This window comes from Scyliorhinus torazame, chromosome 19 (assembly GCF_047496885.1).
Source record: "Scyliorhinus torazame isolate Kashiwa2021f chromosome 19, sScyTor2.1, whole genome shotgun sequence".
NCBI lineage: Eukaryota > Metazoa > Chordata > Chondrichthyes > Carcharhiniformes > Scyliorhinidae > Scyliorhinus > Scyliorhinus torazame.
This window is the reverse complement of record NC_092725.1, coordinates 117,266,603-117,289,852: the sequence shown is the minus strand read 5'-3', so window position 1 is coordinate 117,289,852 and position 23,250 is coordinate 117,266,603. Positions and strand designations below refer to the sequence as shown.

Here is a 23,250-nt window from a genome sequence, read left to right as displayed (position 1 = left end):
CCTCCAGGACTGGCAGTGCCAGGTGTCGGAGGGGCGTCGGATGGCCGGTCCGTTCGCACCCCCGACCCATGTAGAGGCCTGGGGGCCATTGGGCACCCAAGGGAGGAGGCGATGCTGACGCCCGTCCCTGGTCCCCCTGTAGGGGAGGTCCAGGAACAGTACAGCACCTCGGACTCCCCCCCTTCCGTCCCAGGTGCATCGGGTGGGCAACGGGCAGGACAGGCTGGCAGCTCGCCATCCCAGGCGCCCGGGCCACAGCCTGGCCCATCTAGGCCAGGACGCCCCAGGAAAGGGCCGCCAAAGGGATCCCAAATCAGAGGGCAGGAATCGCAGGAGTCCACCTCCAGTTCTGCTGTACCGTCTGGGGAACCACGTAGATGTAGTCAAAGGGCCCGTAAGGCCAAACAATTAGACACTGAGTAAGTTGGCACGGGTGCAGGGCACAGATGAGTTTTAGGGGCTAGGGCACGTGTACGTACTGTTTGTTATTAAAATCACTTTAACACCTACAGAAGCTGCCTTTGTGCTCTGTCCAAAGCGTGCGGGGGTGTCATGTACGTTGAGCGCCAGTGTGTGTGTGCGAGGGGTGGTCTTACGTCGGTCTCAGGTGAGTCTGGCCCCTTCCCCCTGGGCCGCCCACACCATCTCCCCGGGCAGAGGGCGGGACCATGCGCTGCAGTGTCACAGCCGCATGCAGGGATGGTCCGGGTGGATGGTGGTACTGTGGCCATGGGTCAGACATAGTCCAACGATGTGGAGCCAGGAGCTCATTGCAGAGCGGGTTGTCATCATCCTCCATGGCCTGCGATAGACACGCTTCCACCAGCACCCGTGAGAGCCCGGCCGTCGTGCCGCAGGTGGATCTGCAATGGAGGGGTGGTGTGCATGAGGGTGGGGTGGGTGTGGTTGGGGGGGGGTGCGGGTGCTAGGTGGGTGGATGGGTGGGGGGGGGGTGAGGGTGTGAGGGGGTTGCCATGGTGTGCGGCCATACTCGCCGATTCCCACGCCCCCTAGTCAGTGAAGCGGGCGGCTATCAGCCTGTCCCGTGCCCGCTGGCCCAGCCGGTAACGGTGGACAGCCACCCGCCCGTGTCTAGCCCGTCTGCCCTGACCATTGCTCCCATCCCCCTCATCTGGGGAGGACTGTGCCTCTTCCTGCTGCTCCTCCACTCCGCCCTCCTCTGCCTGCGGCACATCGCCCCTCTGTTGGGCTATGTTGTGCAGGACGCAGCACACCACAATGATGCGGCCGACCCTATCTGACCGATACTGGAGGGCGCCCCCAGAGAGGTCCAGGCACCTGAAACGCATTTTGAGCACGCCAAAGCACCTATCACTCCCCTTGTCGCTACACGGGCATCATTGTAGCGGTTCTCCGCCTCATCGCGTGGCCTCCGTACAGGCGTCATCAGCCGAGACTGCAACGGGTAACCCCTGTCGCCCAGCAACCAGCCCCTCAGCCGGGGGGGGGGGGGGCGTCCCTCGTGCATGCCTGGGATGTAAGACCGCGACAACACGTATGAGTCATGTACACTTCCCCGGTACCGGGCGCAGACGTGCAGGATAATCATGCGGTGATCACAGACCACCTGGATGTTCATGGAATAGGTCCCCTTCCTATTTGTAAACACGGCCCTGTTATCTGCAGCTGGCCGCACGGCGACGTGCATCCCATCAATCGCGCCCTGGACCATGGGAAACCCGGCCACGGCAGAGAAGCCCACGGCCCGGGCATCCTGGCTGGCCCGGTCCACAGGGAAGCGGATGTAGCGGTGCGCCATGGCATATAGGGCATCTGTCACTGCCCGGATGCACCGGTGCACCGATGTCTGCGAGATGCTGGACAGGTCCCACCCTGGCATCTGGAATGACCCTGTGGCATAAAAGTTCAGGGCCACCGTAACATTGACAGGACACGGGGAGAGGGTGTCTCCCCCCCCCCCAGTGCCACGCAGTGCTAGGTATGCCAGCATGTGGCAGATGTGTGCCACGGTTTCCCGGCTCATCCGGAGTCTCCTCGTGCATTACCGGTCCATGAGGTCCTGGTATGACAGTCGGGGCCGGTACACACGGGGCCTCCTCGGGTGCCTCCGTTGCCATGGCGCCGCGACGTCCTCCTCCCCCTCCTCGTGTTCCTCCTCCACTACGTGCTCCCCCTGCTCCTCCTCCTTGTCCTGTCGGGCGGCTGTCCCTCCAGCCTGGGCGGTTGCCGCCTGCCCCTCTGCGGCATGCTCCTCTGCGGCAGTCTGCGCCGCCTCTCTGGCACGCTCCTCCTCCACGGCAACATGGAGAATAGCGGCTGCCGCCACGGCGGCCAACATCGCTGGCTGACCAGAAAACATGATGGCCTACGGGGGGGTTGACATGTCATCATTGTCCATACCCCCTCTCCCCCCAGCCAGGTGGCATGGGCTGCATGGGCGCGACTGATGGAGGATGGCACCTGGCCAGGCGGACAAACTCCCTTGCCCTCGCCCCCCGTCTCCCGCCCCCGTCCCCGACACTCATCCTCACGTACCCGGCACTCATCCCCCCCGTCCCCGGCACTCACCCCCCCGTACCCGAACTCACCCCCCCGTACCCGGCACTCATCCCCCCCGTTCCCGGCACTCATCCCCCCTCGTACCCGGCACTCATCCCCCCCGTTCCCGGCACTCACCCCCCCGTACCCGGCACTCATCCCCCCCAGTCCCCGGCACTCACCCCCCCCCGTACCCGGCACTCATCCCCCCGTACCCGGCACTCATCCCCCCCGTTCCCGGCACTCATCCCCCCCGTTCCCGGCACTCATCCACCCTCGTACCCGGCACTCATCCCCCCCGTTCCCGGCACTCACCCCCCCGTACCCGGCACTCATCCCCCCCGTACCCGGCACTCACACCCCCGTACCCGGCACTCATCCCCCCCGTACCCGGCACTCACCCCCCCCCCGTACCCGGCACTCATCCCCCCCGTCCCCCTCCCCGGCACTCATCCCCCCGTCCCCCTTGACGGCACTCACCCCCCCCTCCCCGGCGCTCACCCCACCGTACCGGGCACTCATCCCCCCCGTCCCCGTCGCCGGCATTCACCCCCCCTACCCGGCACTCATCCCCCCGTACCCGGCACTCATCCCCCCAACCCCCTCCCCGGCACTCACCCCCCCGTACCCCTCCCCGGCACTCATCCCCCCCGTCCCCGTCGCCGGCATTCACCCCCCCCTACCCGGCACTCATCCCCCCGTACCCGGCACTCATCCCTCCCGTACTCGGCACTCACTCCCCCTCCCCGGCACTCATCCCCCCCCCCCGTCTCCCTCGCCGGCACTCAACCCCCCGTACCCGTCACTCACTCCCGCTCCCCGGCACTCATCCCCCCAACCCCCTCCCCGGCACTCACCCCCCCCCTCCCCGGCACTCACCCCCCCCCTCCCCGGCACTCACCTCCCCTCCCCGGCACTCATCCCTCCCGTACTCGGCACTCACTCCCCCTCCCCGGCACTCATCCCCCCCGTCCCCCTCGCCCGCACTCACCCCCCCCTCCCCGGCACTCATCCCTCCCGTACTCGGCACTCACTCCCCCTCCCCGGCACTCATCCCCCCCGTCCCCCTCGCCGGCACTCACCCCCCCTCCCCGGCACACATCCCCCCCGTCCCCCTCGCCGGCACTCACCCCCCCTCCCCGGCACTCACCCCCCCCCGTACCCGTCACTCACTCCCGCTCCCCGGCACTCATCCCCCCATCCCCCTCCCCGGCACTCACCCCCCCCTAACCGGCACTCATCCCCCCGTACCCGGCACTCACTCCCCCTCCCCGGCACTCATCCCCCCGTCCCCCTCGCCGGCACTCACCCCCCTCCCCGGCACTCACCCTCCCGTACCCGGCACTCATCCCCCCCATTCCTCAACCCCCCCCATCCCCCTCGCCGGCACTCACCCCCCCTCCCCGCCACTCACCCTCCCGTACCCGGCACTCACTCCCCCTCTCCGGCACTTATCCCCCCGTCCCCCTCGCCGGCACTCACCCCCCCCTCCCCGGCACTCACCCTCCCGTACCCGGCACTCATCCCCCCTATTCCTCATCCCCCCCCCCGTCCCCCTCGCCGGCACTCACGCCCCCGTCCCCGACTCCTCGCCGGCACTCACCCCCCCCCCTCCGTAACCAGCACTCACCCCCACGCCCCGTACCCGGCACTCACCCCACCCCGTACACGGCACTCTTTCCCCCCCCCCCCTGTACCCGGCACTCACCCCACCCCACCCCCGTCCCCCTCGCCCCCCCCCATCCCCCTCGCCAGCACTCATCCCCCCCGTCCCCGGCACTCCCCCGAAGCCCCCACCCCCCTGCTGCACACACACCCACACACACCTCTCCCCCACACACACAGACTGTGGCCACGCCATCACCTCTCCTGCGGCCACCCCCTAGGCCGTGACGTACCTCCACGCTGGACGGTGTCAACCGTCAGCACTGGTTGACGCCGTTAAAAAGGTGTTTTGATTTACGCCGACGTGACCCGTGGTCAGACTTTGGCCCATCCGGCCGGGAGAATATGGGCAGCCCCGGAGTCCATTGTCTCCCGCCCGCCCCTGCCATTAACCGAGGCGGGCGGCGCGATAGACGCCCCGCCGACTTTTCACCTTTTGGAGAATTCGGCGGCGGCGGGGGCGGGATTCACGGCAGCACCCGTCGATTCTCCAACCCGGCGTGGGATCAGAGAATCCGCCCCATTTTTTATAACAATAATAATATTTATTGGTGTCACAAGTAGGTTTACATTAACACTACAATGAAGTTACTGTGAAAACCCCCCAGTTGCCACATTCCGGCGCCTGTTCGGGTCCATTGAGGGAGAATTCGGGATGTCCAATTCACCTAACAGCACGTCTTTCGTGAATTGTGGGAGGAAACTCACGCAGACATGGGGAGAACGTGCAGACTCCGCACAGACAGTTACCCATGCCGGGAATCAAACGCGGGTCCCTGGCGCTGTAAAGCAACAGTGCTAACCACTGTGCTACAAAGGGAAAAATGGTAGAAATGGAACATTTGTTAAATTTTGCACAGTTTCAACATTCAGCATTCTGAGATTGGGAACAATAGATTAGACATTAATGAGGTTCACTTCACGTTATCCCCAAAATATGGCTACGTACCAACTTCAGGAAAGCACCCCAACCCTGCTGCGTGAAACTGATATTTCCTAAATAGTCTCACTGTGGTTTAATATTATTTGAGATGTCTGCAATAAACGCCAGAGTGGTGCCAACTAGGGACGGGGATTGAAACTAAATTCATGGAGGACAACAGGGGCCATTACACAGAAAAGAAGTTTATTCCCATCACAACTCCACACACAGTAAAACAGCTTGAACTTGAAAAATATCTTCACAGCAAAGGTGGAAAATGCGGAGAATCAAAGCAGTTTTCAAGCATTCAAGTTTCATTTGTTCAACAGGTGCGAATCTGGATACGTTAGCGAAGATGGTGGTTCAAAGCAGAGTCGCTTATTATTACTTTCCCTCTTGTATGACCGTCGGCTGCTTCAAACAGCTCAGTGTAGTCTCGTTGCGTTTCTGTCACAGTACGGTCATGATCCATAATCGTTCAACCTTTCTCACTTTTACTCCACAGCGCCACAGGCAATCCTTCACCTGCGGATAAAACACACTGAAGAAACCGCACTCAGTGTCTCGTGGACAACCCCAGTGACTGAACTAGAGAGGTATATTATATCATTAAAGGACTCAGAAAGAACAAGAATGAATAAAAGTCTAGCAAAGGACTCCAAAGAATGCACATTTTCTGGCCTGGTGCCAGGACGGAAGTTCACAGTTACTGTAAGCACCATCAGCGGTGACTTAAGCAAATCTGCTTCAGTAGAAGGAAGGACAGGTAAAGTGGAATTGGTGCCGTATCGTTGACACTTGACATTTTTGTGAATGGTGTTAGTTTTGAAAATGTAACCCTGTTACAAAAGTTCATTGACAGCAGAAGAATTTCATTTGCTTATATTTTGAAGAAGAGGCAGGGAGTTTGTAAACAATGGCCTGTCCAATATTTATCCTTCATTCCTAAAACAGATTATCTGGTCATTATCACATTGCTGCTTGTCGGGTCTATAGCTCTGCCCAAACTGGCTGTCACATTTCCTACATTACAACAGCAACTACCCTCCAAAAGTCTTGCTTGACCATGAAGTGCTATGGGTCATAGGCGCTTTACGAATGCAAGTCTCCCTTTTCCTTACTGTCACACTTTCAGCCAGACTTCTAAAACCAGCAAAACTATTGCGAGCTTTGAACGGACACAATCTGGAAACATCAGCAGGCATTGAAATAATTGTAAGTGTGACATTTCAGCAAGGTAGTTAAAACACTATTCGGATGGGGTTTACCAGCCATCCTGCGGATAGTGATCCAGCAATCGCAAGCCACTATTGGGTTCCGGTGGGATCTTCTGAACCGCCCAATGTCTACGGCGTTTTGCGTAGCTTTCATGGCCAGGAAGCCCACCGCCGGCAGAGGGGTCGCCATTGGCGGGACCGGAAGATCCCGTGAGCAGGAATGGCTGGAAAATCCCTCCCAATGTTTTGTCTCCTACAAAATTCTTGCGATTAGGGCAAGCCAATCTTTTAATGGTTTCCTTGTGATCTATTTCAATTTTATGATTGCTTCCAAAGAGCTTTTACGATCTCCAGTAGACAAAAATAGGTTAGGATGATGCTGTTTTCAGTATATTTTGTAATATTACTTTTTTTTTTCAGTGCCAGCTCAGGTGTCCAACCTCCACGTGACAAACCAAGGGACAACCAACAGCTTACACACCAACTGGACCAGAGCAATTGGAGACATTGACAGTTACCAAATCCACCTCATTTACGAAAACATTGTAATAAAGAACGAAAGTGTTTCGAGTGAAACCAATCAGTATCTGTTTCATTCCCTGAAACCTGGAGGGTCATACTCAGTGGTCGTTACCACCGTTAGTGGAGGGATCCCATCACGGCAATCGTTAGGCGAAGAAAGGACAGGTATAAAAAGAACCATGGCCTGGGGGTGGCGGGTGGTGGGTGGGGGAGGGAGGTGTGCTGGGTCAAATCCAACTGCAGCTGGAATGGTGACCATAAAGCTACCATCGCTTATCACAAACACCATCTGGTTTGCTGAGGGAGGACGTCTGCCATCCTTTCCTGGTCTGACCTACATGTGAATCCATGCCCATGGCAATGCGGATGTCTCTTAAGTGCCCTCTGGAATGGCCCAGTAAACCACTCGGTTCAAGGGCAATTCGGGATGGGCAACATGTGCTGGCCCAGCCAGCGATACCCACATCCCAAGAAGGAACAATACAAAAAGGAATCATAGAATTATATAACTGAGAGAAGGAGGCTATTTGACCCATCAACTCTTTGTCAGCATTTCAATTTTAAATCAAGGAAGCCCAATTTCCCGCAAGTTTTTTTCTCTTTGAATATTCATCCAGTTCCCTTTTGAAAGTTACTGCTTCCACCACCCTTTAAGGCAGTGCATTACAGATCATAATAACCTGCTGCATTTTAAAAAATCCTCCTGTTGCTTCTGGCAATCTTTTAACCAATCACCTTAAATTTATCAAGTCTGACTACTGACTCTCCTGCTACTGGAAACAGAGGGCTGGATATTATGCTTCCCCTGCCAATACTTCTGCCCGGGGGGCGGACGGAAGGAAGATGGAAAGGCCACCCGGGAATCTTATGGGTGTCCCCACCTGTAAACCCGCTGACAGAGGACTGTAAAATCCTTCCCACTTTTTCTGTAAATAGATTATCACAGTTACTTTCACACAACTTTTCCCCTTTAAATCAGTTGAGTAATGGTTGAGGTAGTGAATCTATCATTGTCAGTGCAGCAAGGGTTACTTGTGACAAAGGTGTGGCCATAACTGGGCAGGATGTGTTTCTTTTCTGCCTGCGCTGAAAATTTCAATCCTTCAGGAGATATATAATTCCTGTGAAGATAAAACCTGTTTTTAGATTAGAGGCAGTGGGAGACCTGCTGTATGATATGATTCCTGCACTAACAAAATTAATTCCTTTACAAGAGGATTAAATAAATACTGGGGACTCCCCGGCCTGTGCTCCCATGAGAAGCCTGGGCCTACTGGGTGAACATGCCGGAAATGTGCTTATTTATTAATTTTTTAAACCGGGAAATCGTGGGTGATGCCTTTCTGGAGGATGAGGTTTCCTGACCGGAGTGCAGGCCCGTAAAACCATTTTTATTGTTTTAATTTTTGAACAACGGTTACTGCAAGGTTCCTACTGCAATTCCCCACCAGAGGGCAAACAGAAAGAGTTGTAAATCTTCACAGAATTATGGAATGACACAGCAGAGACGGAGGCCATTCAGTGTACTAAATCTGTGCTGGCTCTTTGGTAAAGCTCTCCCATTATTCCCATTTCTCGAATATTTTTCGATGGCACTCTTCAGTTCTATTCCAATTCCCTTTTGGGAATTGTTGTCAGGCCCGCTTCCACTACACTTTCAGGCAGTGCATTCTAGATAACCGTAACTCCCCCCCTCCAATGTTAAAAAACAAATCTTCCTATTGCCTCTTGTGTCTGTAAAATCTCAGACACTTCCACCAAACGTTGACCAAATGTTTTACCCAGGTATCTTTATAGACGAGGTGAACAAAGGACAACGCAAGTTTATAATACTACCCATGCCAATGAACTCAGTCACACTGGGGTCCAATTCTCTGAGTCTCGATTTCCTCAAGAGTCTTCGTTGTGAAGGTGGGTTTCGCACATTGCTTCCTCCCATCGCTGCCTCATGGCATCTTCGCTGCTGGGAGGTCCGGGGGGTTGATTCGTATACCCCTCCCCATGCCTTTCCAGAATGTTCTCTGGCCCCCAGCCATTGATGTAACAGGGTGGGAGTGGCATCATCCAATGTTGTTACTAATGGCAATCCAGCAGAACATCAGAGGATTCATTTCCTGGTACGTTGTTTGTATGTAACCTTGTCTATGGAAAACAATCAACCCATGAATAGAGCTGATTATCTTTTGATGGGAGATTGATTTACTCAACCATATGAATAGAGCCAGTTGTCTATTGATGGGTGATTGGGAGGGCAGATCCAGACATGGGCAGGCAGCTTGCCCAAGTTTCAGTGGATTCGCACTTGGCCAAGTCTGAATTCCCATCCAGCTGTTTGCTGGAGGTGACTGTGGCTTGATTTAAAATGTCAAATTTTGTATTTAAAGTGATCAATTGTATTGGGCCTAAAATCCAGACTGTTCCATATTACCACACTCTTTTTGTCAATTATCTTAAATCTATGTATTCTGGCTTCCTACTTTTCTGTTTCTACCAACTCTTATTTACTCCATTAAAACCCTTCCTGATTTTGATAAAACTCCAATTTACCTTCTTAAAAAACTGGGTATCATTCTAGCAAATCGATTCTATGCTCTATTTCTAGGCCTTGGCATCCTTCCTAAAGTTGACGCCAAAAGTTCTATTCCTTACTCCTGCTGGGGCCGAGCTGTGATTACTGAGGTTTAGCACAACCTCCTTGTTTTTGTACCCAATCCCTCGGTTTACAAAGCCAAGGACAGCATGTGTCTTTTTTGTAAATGGCTTTTTCAATTTATCCTTCCGATATATTCAGATATTTATGTCTGTAAAAGCTCCAAGTCTCCCTGTTCCTGAAGCCCCTTTTGAATTGCGCCATTTAGTTTACATTGCTGCTCTTGAACCTTAGTTCCAGCTGGGATAAGCTGCTTTGCTGGTTTGGAATGGCTCGACCAATGGAGGGGAGACAAGTTGCGAGTCGAACTGACCTAAACACAACTATGGCAGAACCTACCCTCTGCAGCATTAGTGACCTTTGTGAGGACTCTGGTTCAAGGCCCCTTGCTCCAATGGGCAGTGGGAGGTGTTCCCTGAAAAACTGCTTCAGTAAGGCTGGAAATCCATAATGGTCTACATTTTGATGAACTTTAATGGAAAATTTAAAAATATTCCATTTAAAAGAACAAAGAATCACAGTACAGGCCCTTTACGTCCCATACTCAGTGACTTCCAGATCGTAGTCTGTTTAAAGAGAGCAAACCAAAAGCAACGGCTCAGTTTCAGAACTTTTATTTTGCGCCAGGGGCAAAGATGGTTTTTCTGTACCTGCCTCACTTGGTTAATGTTCAGATGTGCCACTGGCACGTGAGCACGATCAACCAACCTCCCTGGCACAGTAATCGCCCTGGTTCACCTGCTGCATCTCAAACTGCTGGAGCAGGCAAGAGTGGCAAAGAATTAAATATGGGAAAATCGTTTGTTATAACAGTCTGCTGAAATTGACAGGTTTTCTCCCCACGAGAGAGACTAACGCATTTCACAATGGATCATTTATAGCGAGCATGGAGTTTTAGGACAAGTGGTTTTACAGTTCATAAAAATATTTTACATTGAATATTTTATACTTATGACAATTAAATTGAAATGTAATTTGGTAAAGTCACCTTCATCCTAAAACATGGACCAATTTTGAAATCCTCAATACAAATAGCCAGAAAAATAATATAAGTATTTTTGAATATATTACACTGAAATAATGACTTTGCACCCATGATATATGTTTTGTTTTTTAATTGTCAGTTCCTGCAAGTGTGTCCAGCGTGATGGTGAATAATCATGGTCGCAATGATTATCTTCTGGTTTCCTGGCTACCAGCATCTGGGGATGTGGATAGTTATCTCGTGACTCTGTCCCACAATGGGAAAGTTGTCCAATCTCACGCAGTCCCCAAAACCATCTTCAAATTTCCCTTCAGTTCCCTTACCGCTGGAAGGCTGTACAATGTGACTGTAACCACCAGAAGTGGAAAGTACGAAAACTACACCGTTACGCAAGAGCGGACACGTATGTGATTATTTTTATTCCATGAAATATTGATGACCAGTATGTGGGTAAAATATTTTAAAATGTTTTTCACAATTTATCAGGGTGGTGGGGGAAGGGTGGGTGTTGGCCAAGCATCATTATTCTATTATGCCCTCTGTTATACAGTCACTGCCCCAGTTGGAGATGGGGATGGTTTGCAATTTTGTCAGGGTCAGCCTTATGTGCCCTGTTAAGATAGGTTTGGTCTCAGAGAAGTTGCATTCTAGTTCCTACTCTTCACCACTTTGGCTCCTCCTGTTCTCGCTTCAACATTTTCAGATGGTAAGTGTGGAATCAGGGTTTTCACTGTGGGGAACCACCAGCATGAACCTGCATTCTATCATGCCATGGCACAGGGCATTAGCTGACAGTCGAATATACCAGCCAAGGTTTCTTTCACAAGGCAGCTTTGTAGCTCCCCCAGGGTGACACCTTCCTTCCTTTCTTTCCTCTCTCTCTGTTCCCTTCAGGTTAAATTTATTCAAAATGTTGCAAACAGCACTGTTGGGCAGCATGGTAGCACAGTAGGTAGCACTGTTGCTTCCCAGCTCCAGGGTCCCAGGTTCGATTCCCGGCTTGGGTCACTGTCTGTGTGGAGTCTCCAAGTTCTCTCCGTGTCTACGTGGGTTTCCTCCAGGTGCTCCGGTTTCCTCCCATAAGTCCCGAAAGATGTGCTGTTAGGTAATCTAGACATTCTGAATTCTCCCTCCGTGTACCCGAACAGGCGCCGGAATGTGGCGACTCGGGGCTTTTCACAGTAACTTCATTGCAGTGTTAATGTTTAGCCTACTTGTGACAATAAAGATTATTATTATTCAGTGCTCATTTTCAACATCAGCTCCTGAAAGTGTAAGTTAATGTATTCTGCGACCATTTTTTAAAAACACAGACATTTAACAAAATCATTGTATAACAACATAATTACACCTCCAACAATGTTTCCGAATGATACTCCAAATCGATTGCCATTCAAACCTGGCTAAAGCAAATTAAGTTGACCCAAACTGAGAACCCCATTCAACCATATCTCATGAACTCTTGGCATACCTTGTGCTTGATGTGCTTGACCATCTCAGTCCTGCTTTTATTTCTAGAATCCCTACAGTGCAGGAGGAGGCCATTGAGTCTGCACCAACCCTCCGAAAGAGCACCCCACCTAGGCCTATCCCTGTAACCCCACTAACAGACTATTTAACATGACCAATCCCACCTAATCTGCACATTTGGACTGTGGGATAAAACCGGAGCACCCGCAGGAAGCCCACGCAGACATGTGGAGAACGTGCAAACTTCGCACCGTCACCCAAGGTCGAAATTGAACCGGGGTCCCTGGCGCTGTGAGGCAGCGGTGCTAACCACTGTGCCGCCGTGCCGCGCTGCTGTGTGTGGTTTCCTAAGAAGGTATCAGGTTGGAACTGAATCTTTTGAGATATCTGAACGAGCTCGGTGACTTGATTGTCATCTACTTTTGCAGACTAACATTTCAAACAGGAGGCTGGCAGGATCATTATTTCGTCCATGAAATTAGACGCTAAATGAATTGTCAGGATTAGTGGTCACAAAATAGAGTAAAATGCCTTTGTTTTCATTCTTTTTCAATTCCCCAAGAGTTTTATTTAAAAAGATGTGATGACAAGTGAAAGCCATGAAGAAATATTCAAGGTTATACTACCAAATGAAAAAACAGGGTGGGGGAGAAATTATTTTTGTGAATTTTGCATATGTACTGTTGCACATTGACAGATTCTGGAAAATCCTCAGCCTTGTAATTTTGGGTGAGAAACAATAACAATGATAAAGTTGTGAATGCAATATTAAAAGTTAGTAAAACCCACAAATTAAAATGAATACCATGAAATAATTCAATATATTTTCTAGTTACATGTTGAGTGACAATTTATGTGGCATTCATATTGATATGTATGTCATTCTACTTTTAAAAAAAAATGTTCATCAAAGTACATGTCTCTGGCGAGGCCAGAGTTATTGCCCATCCATAATTAGTCTTGAGAAGGTGGTTATGAGCTGTCTTCTTGAACCGCTTCAGTCTGTGTAGCATTAAGATCATAAGACATAGGAGCAGAGGTAGGACATTCAGCCCATCGAGTGTCCTCCACGATTCGATGAAATCATGTCTGATCTGATGTTATAATCCTCAATTCAACTTTCCTGCCTTAATCCTTTAATCCTTCACTGATTAATCCTTGAATCCTTTACTGATTAAAATCTGTTTATCTCAGCCTTGAACATACCTAATGGACCCAGACACTACAGCCCTCTGTGGTGAAGAATTCCACAGATTCACTTTCCCCTGAGAGAAGCATTTTTTCCTCATCGCTGTCTTAAATGGCCAACCCCTTACTCTGAGATTATGCTCTTTGGTCCTAGACTTTCACACAAGGGGAAATATCCTCTCAGAATCTACCCTGTCAAGCCCCTTGAGAATGCTGTATGAATCAATAAAGTCACCTCATTCGCCTGAACTCCAATGAATACAGACCCAACCTACATAACCTTTTCTCATAAGAAAATCCTTCCATACCCGGGATCAATCAAGTGAACCTTCTCTAGACTAGTACGTCATTCCTTAGATAAGGGGACCAAAACTGTTCACAGTATTCCCGGTGAGGTCTAACTTGTGGCTTGTAGAGTTTAAGCAAGGCTTCCCTATTTTGATACTTAATTCCCTTTGAAATAAAGGCCAACATTCCGTTTGCCTTCCCTATTACTTGCTGAACTTATATGCGACCCCTTTGTGATTTATGCCCTCCGTGCTGCAGCTTTCTGCAGTCTTTCTCCATTTAAATAATATTCAGCTCCTTTATTCTTCCTACCAAAGTGCATAACTTCACATTTTCTTACATTAAATTCCATCTGCCAAGTGTTTGTCCACTCACTTAACCTATCTTAAGATCAAGCGTCAGATCAAGCCCAGGATGAGGTGCAATGCCTTTTCTTTCAGCTTGGATCTTATATGTCTCTCTTGTGGAGACCATGAATTGGCTTCAATTTGAATTTAAATTGTTTTTTGGAGCAAGCAATGAGGTGGAATAAGGGTTTCCCTGCCCACTCTGCGCATTGGCTTTAAGGATGGGTTAAAAAATTAAATAAGTGTTTTTAAAAACCTGGGCTGGATTCTCCGCAACCCCACGCCCAAATCACGTTTGGCGCGGGGGCGGAGGATCAAATGTCCCGATGGAATCGGGCCCGGTGCCGCTCCGGCGATTCTCTGGGCCCCGAATATCCGCGCATTCGCAAATTATGCTGCGCGGCTGGGGGCCGTTGCCAGAGGCCCGCCAGCGAACCTCCACTCCCAACCGGCCAAGTTCCCGACGGCATGGAACTAACATGCTGTGGCCGGTCGGGACTCAGTCTGCGGCCGCCCTGGTGGGGGGCGGGGGGTCCTGGCACCGGAGGGCGCCTTATGGGCGGACGGGGGAGATATCGGGCCAGACGGAGCCACGGGCAGGCGGCCGATCGGGGGGGGGGCCTAGTTTCTTTGTGTAGGTCCGCGGCCGCTGGAGGCCACTGCCGTGCGCATGCGCGGACTCGGAACCGGAAGTGCGGGGGCCGGTATCCGCCGCTAAAGCTGCGTGAATTACTCCGGGTCCCTGCTAGCTCCCTGCAGGTAAGTGAATCGGATTGTATTTTTTTCAGGAAAGCAACACCTGCGTTTTTACGCCGGCTTGGGGACATGGCCCTATTTTGGGAGAATCCAGCCCCCTGTCTATTTTCCTCTGATGACTCTGTGTGTCATCCTCAACACTTGCTTTCCCACCTATTTTGGTGTCATCTGAAAACTTGGTAAAAGTACATTCGCTACATTCATCCAAGTTATTAATGTATGTTGTGAATAATTGTGGCTCCAGCATTGATCCCTGTGATGCTCCAACGTGACGTAACATATGATTGAATTACAACACTGGGGGTAACTTTCCACCCCCGTATGTGGCATGCAGGAAAGCCAGAGGGGGGGAGAAGAATTCAACAGGAGTTCCAAAATGGCTTTCACGATTTTTGGCCTCTGCCAATGACGTAATGGGGCTGCCTGCCATGAAAGGTCGAGATCTCCATTACCAAATATTTGAATGTCATTAGTGGGCATCCCGCTCTAATATCCCCCCATTTAGGGATTTACAACAGGTCCTGACTAACAGGGACCTGGCGAATGGTACCGCACGGGGGCGCACAATTAAGTACAGCCGCCAGTGGGGAGAGGGTCATGCTCGGGCAATGCCGGGGGAAGTGCCGGGAGCTTCCATAGGGGAGGTTCGGGGGAGGGGGGGGGGGGGAGTCTGGTGTCCGTTGAGATGGAAGTGGTCCCATGTCCTTTGGGGGGGGGGGTCCCATGTCTGTGTTCGGGGTCGGTCTCCTGTGTCTGTGGGGGTGTTCTGTTTTCATTTTAATTTTCTTTTGATTGAGTTGCCTTTAAAAAAGGCATTTTTCCCCAAAAAGTGTTTGAAAATACAACGGCAATGCCCGGCAAGGATATTGGCGGGATGCCCTCCTCCTTTCCCGCCAGGGGTGATATTTTAGAAAAGAATTGAAAAATTCTACCCACTATTTTTAATCAATGTAGTTTATAAGCTTAATCGTTGCATTTTGATTAAAAGGCCTTGTAACATTTTCTGATTTCTACAGAACCCTCAGTTGTGCAAAAAATCACAGTCATCAACTCTGGAAGGAGTGACTACCTGAAAGTCTCGGAGTTAGATGCATCAGGGGATTTTGACTGTTACATAGCAACAATCAAAGACAGCTACAACTTCAGCAAAAGCTTAAAGGTTCCAAAGTCTGAAAACGAATGCATATTCCTCAATTTAGTTCCTGGGAGGCTTTACAGCATCACTGTGAGCACCAAAAGTGGGAAATATGAATCTCACCATTACGCCACTGGAAGAACATGTAAGCATGAAATCTTCTGCAATGAACAGAACATTTGGGTTTAAAAGAATGTCAAATATTTCTTTTTACCTTTGGCAGTAAAATCTTTGCTTCTGGGTGGTTATGACAAAAGGTAATTTAAATTAAAGCTGTGTTTGGTGCGGTGCCAAATTCCAATTTTGAAGTGGGAGGATTTCTAGAGGAAATGCCAGCAGAAAGTTACCGTTGAAGTACTCGAAGCAAAAAGCAAAGTTGCAAGTAAACATGTGAGAAACTACAAGCAAAACATTAAATGGGGTGAATTCTCCACTGGTGGGACTCTCCGTTTCACCAGCAGTGGGTTTCCCAGCGGTGTGGGGTGGCTACAATGGGAAATCCTATTGACCAGCAGCAGGAATGGAGATTGCCACTGCCAGCGACAGCGGGCCGTCACAAAACACACAGTTGGGAAGGTGGAGAATTCCCCTCATCGTTTTTCAAACCCTGCCTGAGTTCATGATGTACACATTCACCTATTATGTAATCTACGACGTAGGACTGCCAACTGCATATTAAGAGTTGTGCTCTGTCTCTGTCTTTGTCAATGGACTTGCCCCATTTTGCACACATTTTTAGAAATGAGTATCTGGTGGGTTGGCAACATCCTTAGAGAGAACGTAATCAAGTCACTCAAAGGTTTCCTTGTGATTAAGAACCTAAGAGAGTTATAAACAGAAGGCGGCTCCTCAAGCATTCACAGCCATATGATACAATCATGGTTACTCAATCTCAATTCCTCTTTCACACTTTTGCACCAAAATTAGCCTGTGACGAATTTAGAAATTGGCTTGGTACTCCTTCTAAAAGAAACAAAGGTAATATGCGAAGCCACAGAAACGTTGTGCAGTAACAATAAAGCAGTTGTTAATTTCATTTCACTGCTCCAAATTAAACATTATATTCTCTTCCCTTCTTTAATGTCTGTGTTCGAATTTATTTGAATCAGATTTCAGAGTGATTTCCTTCCTTTCATGTCATTGACATGTCTTTGTGTAGCTGGTTGCAGTACTGTTGTTGAACTGTCTAATGCTAATGTTATTCTGTCTGACCAGTTCCGGCTGCTGTTGGTTCTCTAACCGTGGCTGACAGGAGCACTGATACTCTGAACGTTACGTGGGAAGCAGCTGCTGGTGACGTGGATCGCTATGAGATTCAGCTACTCTTCAATGACATGAAAGTCTTCCTTCCAATACCACTCAGCAGCACAACACATCAGTTTACTTCCTTAACTCCTGGACGTCTTTACAATATCTTAGTCTCCACGTGGATCGGGAACCTACAACGTGCTGCCTTTATTAAAGGACGTACAAGTAAGAATAACACAGACTGTTCTGTGCAAGCCTTAAACATACCTAATATATTACGTGCAACATAATCTCCGACTGCTATATAATAATAGATACATTAATAATACAGTCTAGATTGTGAATGGAATTCTCCCATTTTGAGAGGTCCAATGGTGGGGGCAGAAACATGGAGTGTTTTCCTCTGTGACGACCAGTGGGAAAGCACACCAAATCTTCCAGCCCCAACCTCACTAATTATGCACCCTGGTGTTCTACCCCGTATTCAGTGGAGGGGCAGGCCTGGATGGCACATAGTCTGCCGCCGAGTCCGGTGTGCCATGTTGAAAAGGCGTCCAAAGTCACAGACCCACTATTGAAGAAAGAAGACAGACCACCTGAAAATAAAGCTGGATCTCCGGGAACGCTCTGAGACTGGAAGATGGACTTCCTGAGAACAAAATATGGATCTCCAGGAACATTCTAAGGCTGGGAGATGGAGCCCCCTTTCCCTCCCTCCCCGGGACACCTAATCTGGGAGGTCCACCTGCAGATGCTCCCCTGACCCACTGCTGTGATGTTTCAGGGTTGTGTCTGTCTACACCCTGAACTCTGGAGACAGCCCCAAACATTGTTCAGATATCTCAACAACTGCACGCCATATTGTTTCATTCTGCCGTGTTTTCCCATCGCGGAAAATCTAGTGTGAGGATGGGAGGGGGGTGTTGGGCCTTCATCTACATCCCATTAACGGAATGCAAATGTAGTTCACGCCGGCCTCTGTCTGGTTTTGTCAGGCAGCAGTCGAAGATCCTGTTGTAATTTCATGTTGGCATAAAACCAATTTTTGAACAGCTGTCATATTCCTCACCCATCCCCTCCCCCCTCCCCGCCGTCGAACCCGCCAACAGGGTCATGGCAGAATTCCGCCCTATGACTATAATAATGAAGGATCGGTTAGTGACACTGTTATGTAGGATGAGAATTAACTGAACTCTTTAAAAAATGCAGTAACCTATAGGATTCAAACATGTAGCTTTACACTAGGTAGTCAAGCGGAGGTCTCTTAATAATTTGATACATAGCAACATGGATTAAAGATTATTTTGTCCTGCATTCTATAAATAGAATGATTCAACATTTTAAAATACAGAATCCCTTTAAAATTACCTAATAACGATAATAAAATAAATTAAACAATGTAAATGTAAATAATGTTCAACCATTCCTTACGTTGCCCTTATTATTACTCAGCAATAAAGTATAATGATAAATGCTCAAGAGTGTGCCTGGAAATGAAGATGCAGAATCTGAGACAGGGATGTTCAGACATTTACCTGGAAAACAAAATAATTTTACTTCGAAACTAACCAGAGTACATGACCACAACATAAAAGCAAAACGCGGTGAATGCTGGAAATTTGAAGTAAGAACAGAAAATGCTGGCAATACTCAGCGGCCCCAGCAGTAGCAGTGAAGAGAGAAGCAGAGGTAACGGGTCAAGGATTTTTCATTCGGACAAATGCTGCCAACTTGAAATGTTGGCCGGGACTTTCTGCAACCCCCCCCCCCCCCTCCCCCCACAGCGTTTTTTGTGGTCGTGGAGACAGCCCACCATTGGCCAACGGTGGGGGTCTTCCATCCCCCCCCCCGCTGTCTGCGGGCTTTCCCGCTTTTTCGTAGCCTCTGCCGTCCGGGAACCCAAAGTGGGAGGGGACATCGCCACCGGCGGGTTCGAAAGATTCTGCCGGCGGGAAAATCCCAGCTGTGAACTCTGTTTCTCTCACCACAGATGCTGCCAGGCCCTCGGAGTGCTTCCAGCATTTGCTGCGCTTTATTTATTACAGTACATGATAATATAGCTCTTAATGTTTTCTCTGTGGATATATCTTTCTGCAGTACCCAGTGCGGTGAAAAATGTCCATGTTTCAAACAATGGAGTGACCAAGGGCCTGAAGGTGAACTGGTCTCCTGGAGGAGGTGATGTGGACAGCTATACTGTGATCCTATCCCACAAGGGCCATCCGATCTCTACCCACCTTATTCCAAAACATCTGCATGAACATACCTTTTACGATCTGGAAACGGGAGAGCTGTATCATGTATTAGTTCGGTCAAATAGTGGTGGCTTCCACAATAATTCAACAGCAATCGGACGCACAGGTAAGATGTTTGTGATTAATAGTCCACAAAAATGCATGGAGTAAATAGATAGATACATTCTCTGCATTAATAAATGGCCCTATCTCTTCATGAACACACAAGTTTCAAATTCTCATCTCCCCTCATTTTCAAGCCCCAAGGTTAAAGCACAACTCTGAATACTGGGTAGGAAAATAAAACCTTCTGATGTAATGTTACCAACCCTCCCAATTGCCCTGGAGCCTCCAGCATTAAAAATTAATTTCCTGGACAACTGCTAATGAATCAGGAAAAAAAACAGGCTTGCGCTTCTCAAGAGCTTTAAAGTGCATCTTAAAGTGTTTTACAGCCGATGAGGACGTTTTGAAGCGTAGCCACAGTTCTCTGTAAAAAAAAAAGCCAGCAGTCAGTTTGCACAAAGCTCTGCATTGCCGGTGCAGACAGGAGGGGTTGAATGGTCTCTTTCTGTACTGTAACTTTCTCTGGTTCCACGGTTCAAACTCCTGCACACAGCAATGTGATAACAACCAGATAATCTGTGGGATTTTTTTCTTTGTGATGTCGATTGAGCAATAAATATTGGCCTGGACAACTCTCTTGCCCTACTTCAAAATAGTGTAATGGGATCTTTTTACATCTGTCTGCCAGCAACAGGGCCTCCTCCGTTTAGCATTTCAGATGACCCTCTGACCTCTGAACTCAGAGCGCCAGCCTTTATTTTTGTGCTCAAACCTTGGGAGTGGGACTTGAACCTAGAAATAACCTTTCAGATTCAGAGGCAAAAATACTCCAACTGACACTACAAATTTACATCAAAATAACATCAATTAAACACCTTTTAAAAAATATTTCTGTTTATTGGATGTGGGGAAAAAAATCCATTTTGACTGACACTCAGGAAGTCGTCCAATCAGGTCATGGAGCCTATTAACTATCCCACGGGATGGTGGGGTGGCGCTAGACTAGATATATTGGATGGCCAATGGTGAGGGTGGTCAATGATGAAATCGCCAAGAGTTCTTCAAACCAGAATTGGACAAGCCTGGTCTGATGAGAGTGGAGTGGCAACCGTGTCGTCGTCCCCCCCGTCCCCCCGAAACTCACGCAAACACGGGGAGAACGTGCAAACTCGACACGGACAGTGACGCAGAGCCGGGATCGAACCTGGGTCTACGCCACTGTGCTGCCCTTATAATGTAATATTTACTTATTTTTATTTTTCTAGTTGAGTTTCAGCCTCATTACCTGCTGAGTCAACTTGTTGCCTTTCTTTTTCATTCCTAGTTCCTGCCTCAGTCACAGATTTATCCGTTGAAAACAAACATACTACCTCCACCTTGGCAGTGTCCTGGCAGCCAGCCACCGGTGTCTCGGAGGGCTACATGCTGCAACTTCTTAATGAACAGGGAACTCAAATGCTCTCAAACATATCTGTGCCAACTGCCAGCAGGGGCTATAAGTTCAATGATCTGACTCCTGGCAAGAAGTACAAGATTCGTGTCTTCACTGTAAGTGGAGGGTTGTACAGCATCGGAACAGACCGCGAGGGACGAACAGGTAAGATACTTGATGTCAAAAAGTTTCTCTTCCCAAGGACTGCGCAAGCTGTAAAGTAGTTTGCAAATTAAGCCCACATTCCAAGCCTTCAATAGTTGCATTTTCTTTTCTATATGGAAGTTTAGCTTGAGTCTTTGACACATCAAGTCCAAACTGAGAAGACATAACTGGGTCACTGTCTGCAAATAGGCATGAAAATATTTCAGTGTGGGGCCAGTGCATTTATATGTATTTAGATGTAATTACGTCTGGTAGTGTCCTTCAGATTTCACCATGTAATCGTCTGGCTGCGATGCACCTTGTTGTTTCTTAAAATAAGTGAGATATGGACGACGTAAACATTTCTCAGCAAATAACATAGTGGTGAGCTCTGAAATCTGGAGACTTCTATACCAGTTTCCATACCAGAGTTTGCTATGATTTAAAATGCACTTAATAAAAATACTTTCACACTTGCATCTGCATTCCCTGTGTGCTGCATGCAGTCACTATGCTGGTGAGAGGGTGCGAAAAGAAAATTAAAGCAATTAACATTTCACACAAGCGCAGCTTATTTTTTATTGAGTGAGCTTTACCTTATGAGTGTTCAAAGCTACTTGTTATTGTGTTTGCACAAACCATTGCAGAGGTAGATTGGGTAGATTAGAAAGTTGAATCAACTTGCAGTGTCTTTCATATTTATCAGGCCTGTGAGAATTGATCCAGGTGGTCTCCTGAACACCGGCTCATGTTAATGTTGGAATGGGCAAGTGGTAGCTGCTGATCTTCACAGATTCACATTATCGCTTCAGACTGCACATTGTTACTATAGAAGAAAACAAAAAGACAGTTGTCTATGAAGGGTGCAAACTAGGGGGTGAATTCCCCATTGCCCTATCAAGTTTCCCGATCGGGCGGAGAATGGAGAGTCGCCGGAAAACGGGATGGGGACGGACGCCAAACTTGTTGCGATGCTTCGATCCCCCACCCGAGGCAGCAGTGAGCTACACACCCTGCGCCGGCAGCACTGTGTAAAACCACGATTCACATGCATTTAAATATGATTAAAGGGCTGGATGGCCGATTCTCCGTCCCCCACCTTCCTCCCCCACACTCCCTATGGTGGACATGAATTGGTGCAAGTATTTACAAGCGGGGCCCAGGTGCCGTGGCCATTGAAGGGGAGCAAGGAGGTAAGCAAACATAGAATCTCTACTGTGCAGAAGGAAGCAATTCCGCCCATCGAGTCTGCACTGGCCCTTGGACAGAGCACCCTACTTAAGCCCAACTGCTCCACACTATTCCTGTCACTCAGTAACCCGACCTAACCACTTTGAGGTTAAATCACTAAGGGGCAATTTATCATCGCCAATCCTCCTAACCTGCACACCTTGGGAGGAAATCGGAGGACCGGAGGAAACCCACGCAGACACGGGGAGAAAGTGCAAACTCCACACAGACAGACACCCAAGGCTGGAATTGAACCTGAGACCCTGGAGCTGTGAGGTAGCAGTGCTAACCACTGTGCCACCAGGCCGCCCAAACTTATGAAACCTTTCGGGCTTGCTGTGGGGTGTATGCCTGGACCTCAGAGAGTAGCAGGAAATGACTTGGTGGCAAATGCGTAGACTCTGGGTGTTCCCCTCGGGATCGAGTTGCCCTGGCTGAGGCCCCCATTGCTGCGATAAATGAATCCCATCCATCCTGCCCCCTGCCAGTAAACCTGACCAGCTCCGTGTCACAGCCTGTGTGTCAAATACAAGCTCCACAAAACACTGCACCCAAGGTCCCAGCAAATGCACACACCCTTCGCTCACCCCCATCAGCAAGACCTAATCGCACACCAGGCCCTTAGCATGGAGACGATTGGCTGCACAGCATGAATGTCTTCACCACCCTCCTGGCAGGATAACACAGGTCTCACCCAGTGAGCAGACCACAGTAGACCATGTAAACTGGCGGCATTGGATGGTCAAGAGAATGTTCATCTTGCTGAAATTCTCTGTCTCGCTTCCCTCGCCTCCCGCACCCCCCTCCCCCTCCCGCACCCCCCAAGGAGCTGCCGGACCGTGTTTGCAGTCGACAACTCCAGCTCACCAGGGAGACCGTGCACCACCTGTGCCAGCTGGTGGTAAACCTGGAACTGTGGTGGTGAGGAGGAGGACACCTGCTCCCAATGGGTGTCAAGGTGACGATGGCCCTGAACCTTTATACATTTGGCTCATTCCAGGGCTCGAGCAAGGACCTGTCTGGGATCTCGCAAATGTCCACGCACAGGTGAATTTGCGCTGTCCCAGATGCTCTACGCACCTGAGCATCGACCTTCAACCTGGACCAGGCACAATAGGATGCCTGGACAGCAAGATTTGCCGCCGTCGATTGCTTACCCCAGGGGCAATCAATGCCACGCATGACACCCTCCAACCACTGGTTCGACATAGGGTGCCCTTCATCAATAGGA

At 49.7% G+C, this 23,250-nt stretch overlaps 1 protein-coding gene across 3 annotated transcripts in view; it reads left to right on the top strand.

Moving 5' to 3' along the window:
* The window catches only part of ptprb (protein tyrosine phosphatase receptor type b), a 169,023-nt gene that overhangs the window by 92,638 nt on the left and 53,135 nt on the right, over nucleotides 1–23,250 (top strand). For all 3 annotated transcript variants that reach the window (XM_072485101.1, XM_072485102.1, XM_072485103.1), the window contains 7 exons: nucleotides 5,613–5,873; nucleotides 6,745–7,011; nucleotides 10,621–10,884; nucleotides 15,547–15,810; nucleotides 16,881–17,138; nucleotides 19,011–19,274; nucleotides 20,538–20,810. In XM_072485101.1, the coding sequence (XP_072341202.1) occupies nucleotides 5,613–5,873; nucleotides 6,745–7,011; nucleotides 10,621–10,884; nucleotides 15,547–15,810; nucleotides 16,881–17,138; nucleotides 19,011–19,274; nucleotides 20,538–20,810 (1,851 nt within the window). The remainder of the gene's footprint in view (nucleotides 1–5,612; nucleotides 5,874–6,744; nucleotides 7,012–10,620; nucleotides 10,885–15,546; nucleotides 15,811–16,880; nucleotides 17,139–19,010; nucleotides 19,275–20,537; nucleotides 20,811–23,250) is intronic.